This window comes from Theobroma cacao, chromosome 10 (assembly GCF_053813885.1).
Source record: "Theobroma cacao isolate CCN51 chromosome 10, ASM5381388v1, whole genome shotgun sequence".
In the NCBI taxonomy this organism is placed as follows: domain Eukaryota; kingdom Viridiplantae; phylum Streptophyta; class Magnoliopsida; order Malvales; family Malvaceae; genus Theobroma; species Theobroma cacao.
Genome location: NC_142648.1, coordinates 26662881 through 26677295, shown reverse-complemented (window position 1 = coordinate 26677295; position 14415 = coordinate 26662881). Strand labels below are relative to the sequence as shown.

Genomic DNA, 14415 nt, shown 5'->3' with positions numbered 1-14415 from the left:
ATGTCCCAATATATTTTTCTTGTAATTTGGTCTAGACAGCTTTTGCTATCTCACATTCCATAATTCTGTTGAAATTGTCTTCTGATATAACAGATTGAATAAATGAGAGTGCCCTGAACTTTTTTGCAATCTCTTCTTCATATTGCTTAACTTGTGCAATAGGAGCATTTTCTCTTGGTACCTGTGGCTCAATATCTTGTTTTACAACATTCCATAAATTATAGCCTTTTAAAAATGTCTTCATTCTCACTGTCCATATGCCAAAAATTTAAGCCATCGTAGACTAGTGGAGGTTGTTGGGTTATGTTAGGTGTTGTCATTGTGACAGTGGACTAGACTAGAAAATAAGGGGTTATAGAAAACCACTAAGAACTCAAGAGAACTAAAAGAAAATTGCCTAAAGTCTTACAGGGATTGTGTAGAGCTCTGATATTATGTTAAAGACATGATATTCTCCTATGTAACATACTGTTAAGGGACATAAACAAAGACTATCAAGGAATATAAGGCAGAGAGAAGTTAGAGAAAACTATGAGCAAAACAGGGTATTCATTCATAGTGCATGATGATCACACAGTGAGCATATATATTACAAGATAATTTGGGATGATAACACTTGTAACAACAGCTTAACAGGTGTACAAACTTGGTAAAACAAGACAACACGTATGCTAATGTTGTCGTAACATCAGAAGTGTTTACAGCTAGTAAGCATGCTAATCATTAAACATATTTGCAAAATGCTTGCACGTGTCCATGCAAGTGTTACACTCTAACACAAACAATAGAAACGCTGGAACCTTTATTAGTTGACACATTTTCATTGAAAATTTTATTAAAACTTTCCCAAAATGTGGATTTATTTGGCCTAAATATGCATCTAGAACAAAAAGTTGATCGGAATACGTCACGAAGAGGACGACACTGAAGCAAAACAAATAAAGCAGCCGGTAGGATTGACATTGCAGAAGCCAGAATAGGAACCCACTTCAATTTACTTTGACAATAAGCTAAAAAGTAGATTGCGCTGAAAGATACCATCAAGGCCATCATGGAGACTAAGAGTGTGGTTATTCCAGCTGCTAATTGCAAGGGCAATCGAACTAAAAAATCTTTCTCGGCGTAACGTGAAGTGAGGATCAACAAGAACATTATCGTCGAGATAATTGAAGAGCACATGGCAACGCTATCTGCCACAGCAAACACGTGAAACATGGTTTTGTCTTTGTTTTTTGGGGATCCATCCCCGTCATCAGTGCCGCCTGGTAAGCTGGAGGCTGTCGTGAATACAACTGTTGTAATAATTGTTGCCACAATCATGCCTGATTCAGCAGTTTTCTTCATCCATGTTTCTCCAGCTTTCCGCAATTCTTCATGCTCCTTGGTGAATAGTTCTTGAGGTGTCAATTTATCTTCTGAATCTCTCTGTGCTCTTTCGGATGGTGTCGTCAAATTTTCCACTTCCTATAAGACCATTCAATTTGAAACAGTGAAAGCACTTTCAAGTTTATAACTATACAAAATCACGATTGGCGATCCTATCATACTGAAAGCTTTCAAGATATATGAAAAAACGAGGTTATTTGAGATTGTATATTTAAAGAAATTGGAAATGCTCACCTTAAACCATAATAACTCCCGTTGCATTTGTAGAGCTGCACCTGATACAATATTGAGCCGATCCAGGGATGGTAGTTTTGCAGCTAAATGTAGCATGTTATAGAAAATACTAGGATTCTCTTGGTCTTCAACCCTGTACAGCATTATCAGGTCCTTTTGTAAGCCCAACTTATGAATGTGATTGAAGATACTAGCACGGCGTTGCAAAACAGCAATGTGAAATATGCTTCTGTTCTTCTCATCCTTTCTGAAGATTAAATCAGGAAAAGAGCCGATAAGTGCAGCCAAGAAATTATAGTTCCCCAATCTTGCTGCCTCAAACAATGATTCAGAAGCGTGATCAGTTGTTTCTTTATAGGATATTCCTTGGTCTGATGCCATTTTCTGGCAAAGGAGGTTGGTTAGTTTGAGGGCATTGTGCTGCATATTGATTGTGTTGGACCCAAAACCTGTGATTTGACAGAAGAAAATATGAAAATCTTTGGAAGGAAAAATGAAAACAGTACTAATATACCAATAGTTGCATCCGAAAATTTAATTTATGATTAAAAAATTGGATATGAATTTTCCTTTGTCAACATAAAAAAAAATTGAACTAATAATTACGTAATCTAAATCTAATTGACAGTGTTTCAAAGATATATATGTTATACAATTTTTGAGTTTAAATTTGTTCACTATGAAACTGTGTTCTTCTACTTCATTTTTATTTAATTAATTTTTCTCTTTTATTTTTACCGTGAGATATTTTTATTGTTGAAAAGTGGTTTATTTATTAAGCCAGCTGCTAGAATGCCATAACAAGTGTTGAACCAGAGTGGTAAAAAACTCCAATTGACAGACATAAAGAAACTAGCTTTGGTGAAATAGAGGCCCTATACACTTACAAAAGAGAGGAGCTGCTCACAAAATCAGTAAGCAGCACTAAGCAAGACAACCAAGCCCCTATAAAAAACTTTTGCTAAAGCTTTCAGGCTCAAAATCTATGCATATCTTAGTCCCTGAGCTAATAAAACAGGAGCAAATGAGTAAGATCTCCTCAGACCAAAGTGTCAAACAACCCCGACAAAAGCAAGGATCACAAGCACTCCAAAAACCAAACCAGCAATGTAGCAGCTTTCTTACACAGCTTCAACAGGTTGAAAATCAACCACTTCCACACGAAGACCTCCACTAAATCCGTCTTTATTCACGCTCCTTCCATCCAATTGTAAACCTGGCATCATGATCCTCCCCATAAAACCAAAACAAGAACCCTGTACCCACAATAATACGATTCACAAACCCTACAACCCTATGATCAAAATTTATTAAATCCATCAATATCCATATCCTTTGGCATTCGTACCCTTTGGTCATCTCCTAAAGTATCACTACAAACATAAGACTAATTTCAATCATCCCTTATCCAGTAGCACCCATAATCAAGAAGCATAAAAACAAATAAAACCCTAGTTTCCATTAACCTGAACCTCTTCCCTTTTTGCCGCTACTGTATTTCTAACTCTCTCCATTTTGCTGAACCTTTCCACAATTTTCTCCTCACTGCCTCCCCCTACTATACCCAGATACTTTACACCACTTAATCATCCGTTTTTGCATCCAGAGAAAATGTAAATATCAACATGGCATATTGTTCACATCGAGAGAAAATAGGCGTGTCGTTCAAATAAAAGCATAATGAACTTATCACGCAAGGTATCAGGTTATCAATGATGCAGCAAGCCTACTTTGCTACCATATTAAATTTTAGAGTCAGTATTTAACATAAAGTTGTTGTCAATTATAGAAAGGTTTCTCTTATGTATAAGTCTCAAGGAACACAAAATTTAATTAATCAAAGTCGGATACTTCATCATTTCTTGATATTAGAACTCTTCTCGGGTTACATGTTAGGCCCTCAGGCTAGGCCCTATCCTTTCTTGTTTTTTTTTAAAAGCTGATAATTCATTCAACATAAAGAACATAATTACAGCCATCAAGGAGGAAAATAAACCTCCAAGCCACCTAGAAAAGCTGCAGAGGAACAAAAACAAATCTACAGAATCAAAACCACCCCTGCCTTACTTAGGTTGGGTATAGGATAAAATTTTTGAAGCTTAATCGGCTCGAGCACATATTATATTAATAAGAATATAATTTAATTAAAACTTAATTTTAAAATATTAATATAAAATTGTTTATAATATTTTAATAATATAATTAACATAATAAGTGTTCTGAGCCGAGTTTGGACCTAAGATTTTAAGATGTTAACCACATCCAGCTTGATTCATGTACACTTTTACCCGATATTCCTTTAAATATAACAAATTTCATTGTTAAAAATTAATAAATATATCTCATGATGTATGTAATTTACATACTAACAAGTTTATCATATACATGTTTTGAAACTTAGTTTACAAACTAATCATGCAAGGGAGGCAACAACGAAGATTAAGTAAAGATGCATAACATATCGAATTTTAAGTTAAGTATATAATAAAAAACCAATTGATAGTATACAGAAAGAATTCTCTTAATTTCATTATTCATTTCTTCCACAACGGCAAGATAAGTGAGCAGGTAAATGCCTAGCTTATCACATTCATCCCTATATGTAAGAATCCAATGGAATCGAATTGGTATAGACTAATCAATCGAGTAGGCAGTGTTTATAAAACTGTGCAAAGGTAATTTGCAAATAGGATAAGTTAGGTTATACATGAAGTGATTGGAAACATATGGTTTGCCTTCATCAAGGGTAGACAATTACTCGACAGTGCACTAAGTGCTAATGAGATAGTTGACCACGTGACGAAAGACAACAAGGGAAGGGTCTTGGTTAAGGTGGATTTCATAAACCCCTATGACAACGTCAACTGGGATTTTCTAGATTTGCTTATGAACAAATTAGGTTTCAGAATCAAATAGCGAGAATCAATGAAAGAATGTGTACAATTAGTGCCAATCTCAATGTATACTGGTTAATGAGACCCCAACAAGACAGTTCAAGATGGGAAGAGGCTGTAACAAGGTTGCCCATTGTCCCTGTTCCTGTTCAACATTATAGCTAAAGCTTTTACCGCTATCATGCATAGAGCAACGGGCGAACAACTGTGCAAGGGGATCAACAATGGGAATAACGAGCTCTGCATCTCGCACTTACAGTATGTAGACGACACTATGGTGTTCTATACCTTGGACAAGGATAGTCTGATGAATACGAAAAAAGTGCTTCCAACATATATCACATTTAAAGATTAACTTTCGGAAACTATAATTTGGAATTATGTCAATCTTGGGCTTAACAAATTCCATTTAAAATCGGTAAGCTTCCTACAATATACCTGGCCCTTCCTTTCGGAGTATACCAACACTGAATAAAAGTTTGGAAACCCGATGTAGAAGGGTCCAAAGTGAGACTAGCCACATGGAAATCAAAATTGCTCTCCATGGGAGGAAGAGTGATGTTTATTTTTTTTTCCTCGGTCAAATCAAGAAAATTCATTAAAAATTATGAAGAAATTATAATGAAAGGGGTTCCCCAACGAGAGGACTTAAGAGCAAAAAAAGCCAACTATCATGGCTGAAACAAAAAGAAAAAGAAAGACATAGCAGCTCGAAATAACACCACATAGTAGGGGACAAGAAGGAAAAACAACCCAGTAGAGGAATAGCTGCAGCAAAAGCAGAGCAGTGGCCACAAAGATGTAGATACCATGAGAGAAGAAACCATGAAGACTTTCTCCAGTCAATGAACATAACACATATTTAAGCTTGCAAAGCTTGGTCTTAAAAGAAAACCTAACCCTGCCATGAACAGCAGAAGATATCCAATTTTCAACGACCATTTTAGAGAACCCGTGATCTCCCATACGCAGGACTCAAAGCCCACTCCAAATTATTTTCTTGCTAGAGACATTCAATTGATCTTTCATTAACAGCAATGAACTTTGTTTCATGAAGGAGAAGCATGTTGATTCTGTTACCACCAACAAATTGGTGAAGGTTTTTAAGCTTTCAAAAAGCTATTAGGTCCTCTTGAATATTCTAGGAAAGGAGCCGCAAAGTGAGAAAATCAGAAAACCATGAGAGGCAAATCAGTGGAGAACATTTAAAAAGACCACAACATAGAGTTTGAAGGAATGAGGATCTTAAAATCCTGAGTAGAAAATAAGGAAGAAAGGAATTGAGCAGATCGAAGGAATAAACAAAATACTAAACATTGGGTAAGACAAAAGCACTGCTTTCAATCTACTTTTTGTAAGGAAAAGTCCCAATTTTCAACAAATGATAAAGGTCAAAATATCTGGGAAGTCTATGTATTAAGACATTTTCTTCAGTTTAGTCCCTCTACTCAAAATTGCAATATTTTAGTTCATTAATTTTTGAAATTGCTTTAATTTAATCTCTTTAACATTTTCTGTCCAAATTGACCGTTACAGTGCTGATGTCAACGCTAATATGGTGCTAATGTAGCATCAAATGCTGACATGGCATATAAAAAGGATTTAGTTTCTGATGTGGCACTGACATGTCAACATGTCAAAGGTGACATGGCACTACCACGTCACACTTCAAGGTTGAGTTGCTAACGTGCCATTTATGGGTTCAAGTTGCCATGTGGCATGTCAAGAGGTTACCACATGGCACTCTTAGACACTTAGGGTTCAAACCCAAAACCTCTAGCAAATAAATCAATGTCCTTACCATCACACCTAAACTCTTACATTTAATAATGTCTTACTTGAATTTGTTTTCTTCTTTTCTTCTTTTCTTCTTTCTTTTTCTTTCTTATTTTTGTCTTTCTTTCCATAAAACTATCTCATTTTGGAATTTCTTATACTCTCAAAAACCATAACCATAAAAACCCTTTGGAACCTTTTTCTCAAAACAACGTAGTTTTATGGAAAGAAAGAAAAAAAGGAAAGAGGAGAAGGCTCTTAAACGATGTAGTTTTATGGAAAGAAAAATAAAGAAGAAGAGAAATTCAAGCAAGATATTATTAAATATAAGAGTTTAGATGTGATGGTAAAGACATTGGTTTATTTGCTAGAGATCTTGGTTCGTACCTTAGCAAGTGCATCTTTTGAAGAATAAATTGCCAGATGTCAACATATAAGAATGCCATGTGGTAGCCTATTGACGTGCCATGTGTCAACTTGAACCTATAAGTGCCATATAAGCAATCCATATCTAAAAGTATGATGTGGCAATGCCACATCAACAATCAAACCCTTTATATGCCACGTTAGCATCTGATGCCACATCAGCACCTTAATAGTCAATTTGGACGAAAAATGTTAGAACGACTAAATTGAAGCAATTCTCAAAATTAAGGGGCTAAAATGTTACGATTTTGAGTAGAGAAACTAAATTGAAGAATATGTCCTAGTATAGTGACTTTTTAGGTATTTTGACCCACGTTTTTGCGTAATTTACTTAACTTTTTAGAGTCACATCTGCCCCCTTTTAGATGTATCAAAATTTTTTTTTATCACATCATAGGGACTAAATTGAACAAAAATATATAGTACAGGGACTAAATTAAATAAAGTTGAGATGGTGATGGACTAAATCGAAAAAAATATTTGAAAAGTACAAATCTTGAAGTAGATTGTTAATATACATATTAGTAAGCTAAATATTTAAGTGTAAAAGATTTATGGGGTTAAAAAATATATATAAATATTTTCTTACTTGATTATTTGATTCTAGAATATGTACATTAAATTATCTTTTTTACAAAATTAAGTTTGAATTCTCCTTCCACAAAAAAATTTCAAAAAAATTTCATATGTCAACTTTAGATGAATATCTAGCGTTATGTTAAAATAAAAAAATATAAAATGACTAAATAAATTCCCTTTTCTTCTATTTATAGTAGTATAAAAATTTAAAATTTATTTAACTTCGTTTTTAATCTGAGTTGAACTCAAATTAACAAAATAAGTTGATTTAGTTTTTTCTTTTAAAAAAAATGAAGAAAGGAGATATGGAGTTAGCAATGATTGTAAAAATAATTTTTTATTTTGACTTGTTCAATTTGGATATGATAAACCTCTTATTACAATTATAGAATATGAGCTTTACCTTTCTAATTTTTTATGTTTTTATTTTGTTTAATATTTCAAGTTATATATTTTAAGTTGAAATTTTCTATATTAAAAATTGTATTTATGGTTGATAAAGTTAAATACAACTGTAAATATTTGTACAATTTTATTTTGTTAATAATTTTTTTGTAGATACAAATTAATAATTTAAATTTAAATTTAGCAGAATTTGAATGTGGTATTTGAACTTAAATAAATCGTTTTATAAGAAACTTTGAGTAAATTTAAATAAAAAATAAATTGGGTAAGAGTTGAATAATTTCAAAAGAATGAGTATTTGTAAATTGTGAAAGTTGTAACTAAATCAACATATTTTGCTAATTTGAGTTCAGCTCAAGTTAAAAACTACGTTAAGTAAATTTCAAAGTTTTATACTATTATAAATAGAAAAAAAATTTATTTAATCCTTTTATATTATTTTATTTTATCGTAATGCAAGTTATTTATCTAAATTTGACTTTAGATATGAAATTTATTTAATTTTTTTTATAGAAGCAGAATTCAAATTTAATTTTTGTAAAAAAGATAAATTAATGTACATATTCTAGAATCAAATAATCAAGTAAGAAAATATTTATATATATTTTTTAACATCATAAACCTTTTACACTTAAATATTTGGCTTATTAATAAGTATATCAATAATCTATTTAAAGATTTATATATTTTTTTCAATTTAGTCCCTCAACATCTTAATTTTGTTCAATTTAGTCCATATGCTATATATTTTTGTTCAATTTAATCCCTATGACATGACAGAAATTTTTTTTGAAAATGTTTTTGACTTGCCACATGGCATTGACATGCTGACATGTCAGTGCCATGTGGTATGCCACATCATCAAAATGTACCATGTTAGCGTTGACATCATCCTCTTTAATGGTAAAATTGGATACTGTTAGGAGGATAGACTAAATTGAAAATTTTTTTAAAATCAAGGGATTAAATTGTTTTGATTTTGAATACATGGACTAAATTGGATAAAGTTTGAGAGTACAGGGACTGAATAGATCTTTTGACCGTTGTAAATATTGAGATATAGGGACTTTGGGTGTGTTTTTTGTTGTCTAAATGAGGGTGTTTTCTGCTTCATCAAGTCTCCTGCCTTTGCTGTGGGCTAGAGACTCGCACGAGCATTCTATATCTGGCTGGAATTATTATACACCATTAAGCTTTTCAAAAAAAATAAAAAACAAATGTAACATTTCTTTTTACTTAAAACTAAATCAATGTGAGAAAATTTATCACCCTAGTAATCAATAAAAAGAATTTCAATGAAACTGTTAAAATAAAGGAACTAATCTGTATGTTGTTAGACTATTGGAAGCGAGTGTAGAGGAAACTAACACATGTCTATAAATGTTTTTGGTGTTGTTGAACTCTTACCAGCAAATGCTGAAGGCTTTCGAGCCAGTATTTCCAAGGCTGTTTCTTCATCAGCATTACGTGCCCAAGTTAGGACGTCTCCAAGGACTTCCAACATTGTGATGGCTAAATCTGCAAAATGTAGTCCAAAGTTCCAGCGTATTAAATACTAGTATGTGAAAATCATTTTATTATTGTAGCTGCTATGGAATATTGCAGAACTTCTGTTGGTAATGATCACGTCTGTCTCAAATTTTCTTCAAATTTAATTTGTGATTAAAACTAACTGAATATAAATTTCAAACTAAAATTGTTAATTTTTATATTTCATATCACAAATCATGTACAAAAAATTCAAATTTAACAAGATTCAAATTTGGAAGAAATGTTGGAATTACTCCTTATTCAAAGAGTTTGATTTGTTACCCTGTTCTCCCAAATAATATACACACACACAACCAATTGCGATTTAGTTTCCTTACTTAATTTATGTTGGTTTGTAATTTATTTGTTTGATTTATTGTTTTCACATGGATACAATTAAAGTTGTCATATTTGTTGAATTATAATCTTATAAAAAAAATTATAATAGTTTAAAGTTTTTTTTTGAAAGACATATTAATTATTTGTGTTAGTGTAATTGTTGAGTACACAATGCTACCTAAAGTCTTTAGCCTTGAGATAAAACTTTAAATTTATTTGGTTGAAACTATATTAATCTTGTCAAAAGATATAATGAAGTTCTTTCACGTAAAAACTGATAAATGAAAGAATGGAAATTTTACATCTTCCAATGATTTAAAAGTAGAAAGGAAAAATAGGGAAAAAAAGTCATCTTTCATGGGTCCTTAATCCAAATACTAGTTCGTGGGCATTGTGAATGGTTTTTTCTGATATTAACAAGTTGGAAAAAATGATTTGTGAAATAAGATACAAGCATATTTATAGAAAAGCTAATCACTTTGCGGATGCATTAGCAAGAATGGGCATAGATCGATCAAACATGTTCAAAATATGCTGGTGAATGGTCATATAAGGAACTATGTCATTTGTTAGTTTATCATTTATGGGTTGTTTTGTGCATGAAGCTCTTTTTTATGCAAAACATGTATTGAAATGTAATGTTTCTTTTTTTAAAAAATTTTTTCAGGCGTTTTGCGTCAAACGGTTTCCTTTTCGGTTTTTGTTTTGAACTACAAGACTGTGTAAGCTTTTCTATTAATAAAAAGTGAATGTTTGACAAAAAAAATATGTCAAATTCTAGTTTTAAGTCTAAAAAACGTTGAGTCTTGGTACTCTTAAAAGGTGTATGTCAGAACGATTGTTAATTCCAAAAGCTTTTTGACATTGAATGTGATAACAAAGTCTTTTTTAATAGAGAAGAGCTAACGGAGTTAATAATAGTCCGTGAATGGACAATTTTTAAGAGTATAAGGACTCAATTTGTTCAAATAATAAGGTAAGACTACAGTCGGGATTTGACCGACAAAGTGATATGCTTACCAAACAAACCAGCCTGAATGCAAGCGAAGAAAATGCCTCGTTGCTCCTCCTCGTGCAGACAAGGTATATGCGGCTCAAATTTTTTGTATAGAAACCGAACCATTTCAGGATATCCAAACACCGCAGCAATGTAGAGTGGTGTCTTGTTATTGGCACCTCGGATGAATGCAAGTTCTTCATGCACTGCCATCAAAATCTCTGCAATCTTAACACTGCCGGTCGCGACCGCGACGCAGAAGGCAGTGTTCCCCCTGACATCTTGCAGTTCCAGGTCTCCCGATACCATTCTTGGCACCAATTCCTCTACGACGGCAACCTGTCTTGCACCTACCGCAACATGAAGAGCTGTTTCATGTGCCTCCGTGATGCTGGCACATAAAAGGTTGTCAGCTTGGTTTAGAATTTGTTGAACCTTTTCCCTGTCACCATTTAGTGTGGCCCTCAAAAGTGGCACGCCTTGTTCTACGTAAAATTCTTTGTTTGTCTCTGAAATAAAGCAAACAAAGAAGAATATAAAATTAGTTAATTTAACATGATATCTTTTCAGGTTTCACCAGTTTAGCTAAGATTGGTAATCTTATCCAAATTACATGGCCAATTTGTAAACAGAAGCAACAATTTGGCCAAAACCTGTCATCCAATCTGATTTCACGCATAGAAGATAATATAGGTAGGTTCTATTGCCAATACACGTAGAAACAGTCTACCTTGTGGATAAGATTTGGTTTCCAAATGGAACTAGACCGTTCTCAAGAAGGCACTTTAACAGTTTAGAATTTGTGATTGAAGGTTTCGAATTCAAATGTGAGATAGAAAGAATGAGGTTTATGCAATGGAAGAACTCCCATATATGTAGCTCAAGATCAAGCTCTTCACATACATAAGAAAAAAAAATTGGACCTTGACCCATTGGGCACATTCCTACCTTTAAAATTTATAAGAGAAATCCATATAGATAACTATGTGAGATAGAGACATTCGAGCATCTGACTCATTTATCTAAAGAGTAGGATTTGAATCCCTTTACCTCAATTATAAAAAAAAAACTATGTGAGATAGAGAGTAAGTACCAGGCAGATGAGGAGAAGGCTGCCTAGGAACCCATGGTCTTTGACAAATGCATGATGTCGGGGACTGGGGACATCCTTCATTTCCTGATCCAGTTCCAGTTCCAGTTCCACTATCACCTGATGTATTGGGTTTATCTTCTGGTCTCACACCCCGAACCGGCAAATGATCTACTTTCCCTGCGAGCACCAAGAATCCAATTAAGTTCATCAAAATATTCACTAGGACCTTGGGTTAGTACAACAATGCTTTTAATTTCTGAAAAAATTCAAGCAAAAAAAAAAAAGTAAAAGGTTTAAACCTTGTATCATCCGCGTCACTTGTCTTAACCATGCCCAAAGAAAAAAAACACCAACTTTATAAAAGAAGACTCATTAAGCTAGCTTCTAAGCCACAGGAAGTCTCTTACCTTTAAAGAAGACTCTCCATGGCATTCTAGCTGCAATTGCAATAAAACACCAACTTTATAAAAGAAAAAAAAAAGCACCGAAAGCACCCAAAAAGAAGCGCAAGAAAAAGAACCCCATAACAAAGAGAACTTCAATTTCCACGTGATCCAATCTAAGTATACATATCATACATATATAGATACATATACATAATTATATATGTGTATATGTATAATGGAATATTGTCTCTAAAAGAACATTTCAATCATTAAAATTCAAAATTTTGATTTAAACTCAATAAAATTAAAACATTTGTTGAGATTTTTGAGATGAAAAAAAAAAAAACTCTTTTGTTATATATTCCAAAATCATACACACTAAATAAAAATAAAAGAATATTTGTCAAGCCCAAAAATAGAATTAATCTATAATTACCTTATTTATATGCTACAGACGGGACTTTTCTTAACAATTTTTTTTTTGATAAACTAAAAAGTTTATTATTCAAAAGAAGAGGAGACTCCTAGCTACTAAAGTTAAAGCACATGCCCGGCAAACAAAAACAAAGCTAAGAAACAAAGAAGCTACGCCAAGCATGCAAATTAACAACATTCATGCACTCAAGTGTTTAGTTTATTAGTTGGTGCATGATCACTTTATTTAATGAGCAGGATTTGAATCTCTCTTTTCTCAATTAAAAAAAAAACAACATTCATAGAGATTTTACTTAAAACAAAATATAATAGTTAGACCCTTACCAAAATGGTACATGTGTTTGACAAACCATTGAAAATGTTACAAAATACTTTTTAAAAAACACCTAAGTTTTTCACTGCAAAAAAAATCTGAAGTAATTAAAAGCTACCTAATGTTTTTTCTTTCACAAACAAGTTCATATTATTATTATTATTATTATTATTTGAAAAGCAATTTTCTTAGTAACTAATATGCCATCCAAAGTCTCTAAGCTAATTGCTAAAGACTTGTGTTGACATGAAACAACAAGTTTGTGTATCATCACAACTGAACAGTTACACAATAAACCACCGCTCAAAAAAGTCGTCGACGGTTTTTCATACCAATAAATAGAAAAATATCCATGATAGCCATCTCTCTACCCTTACCTAAAACAACATGACTTCTATAAAAAAGGCTCAGCCGATTAACAACAAAACATTCCTCTTCCTAACACCTATTAGTATAAGGTCAGTAACAGCAAAACACATAAAAACCTGCCACTTTTCCTACTGATCTTTACTGCCTATCCACATAAACATAACCAGCTAGACTCAAAACAGAAAAGAATTCTGCTAAAAAAACGATGCCTACTATAATGAAGAGCATCGTACCCCATCTTTGGCGTTGTCCCTACGTAAACCTACCATCTTCCATCTGTCTTATTTACACTACTTGCTGACTAATCCCATCATTACATCCCATTCCTTTGCTACTTGGAACAACTTGGTACTCAGTTTTGTACAGAGCTAAAGCATGCATTGACTGAGCATGCATTGACTTTATCATTTTGTTTTTTTATTATGTATTTTGCTTCATTGTACAGGTTATTAAGAATATTATACCAGTGTTTATAAGTGTCTTAGTGCATGTTCTGGTTAATAACACTTGTCCACTTTGTAAACAGGTGTTAACCATATAATGCTTGTATATATTATGTGTTTGCTGATTAATGAAGTAGCTTTCCTTCTCCATCTTGTGCTCTATTTTTCTTCCTCTCCATAGAACAGTCTAAACCATTGTTTTATCATTTTTCTTTTAGTTTCATGTCATGGTATCAGAGCAGATAACCGATCTTTGAGCTAGTTAAAACCCTCTTCTGACTCATCACAAGTTTATTCTACATCAAAATGTCAGCCTCAACTGTCACACAACAGACTGCACCCATTTTCGATGGCTCTAACTATCTTGTTTGGGCCATTAGAATAAAAGCATTCCTAAATGTGTCAATCTATGGAATGTAGTTGAACATGAGACAGAAGTACTAGCATCGAGAGATAATGCCATACCAACACAAGTGAAGCAATATGAAGAGGATATAGTAAAGAAATTCAGAGCCTTATCCTTTATACACTCAACTATTACAAAGTCAGTTTTTAGTTGGATTATGGGATGTGAGATAGTAAAACAAACCTGGAATAAGCTTGAAGAAGAGTTTTTGGGGTCTGCTAGAAGCAAGCAAATTCGTCTTCAGAACCTCAGAAGGCAATATGAATTACTGAGGATGAAAAAAAGTCAGATTGTGCAGGAAGTCATTGATGCAGTGATGAAGCTAGTGAATCAAATTTGACTATTAAGAGAGACTTTGTTTAATGTTAAGGTTGTGAAGAAAGTTCTTATAAGCTTACCTGAAA

General features: G+C 33.0%; 1 protein-coding gene across 1 annotated transcript; it reads right to left on the bottom strand.

Moving 5' to 3' along the window:
- Nucleotides 1-708: 708 nt before the first annotated feature.
- On the bottom strand, nucleotides 709-11991 carry LOC18587271 (uncharacterized). Its single transcript, XM_018128718.2, has 6 exons — nucleotides 11959-11991; nucleotides 11660-11836; nucleotides 10590-11075; nucleotides 9108-9218; nucleotides 1621-2069; nucleotides 709-1464 (listed from the first exon to the last, which is right to left on the bottom strand). Exons 1-6 carry the CDS (start codon nucleotides 11966-11968, stop codon nucleotides 766-768), a joined length of 1932 nt encoding a protein of 643 aa, XP_017984207.2. The 5' UTR covers nucleotides 11969-11991; the 3' UTR covers nucleotides 709-765.
- Nucleotides 11992-14415: the final 2424 nt, after the last annotated feature.

What these genes read in the sequence shown, in the direction of transcription:
- LOC18587271 (XM_018128718.2), bottom strand. An exon ending in AAAGCCTTCAGCATTTGCTG is followed by an intron (nt 2,070 to 9,107) that starts GTAAGAGTTCAA and finishes GTCAAATCACAG; the next exon opens with GTTTTGGGTCCAACACAATC. An exon ending in GGGAGTTATTATGGTTTAAG is followed by an intron (nt 1,465 to 1,620) that starts GTGAGCATTTCC and finishes ATGGTCTTATAG; the next exon opens with GAAGTGGAAAATTTGACGAC.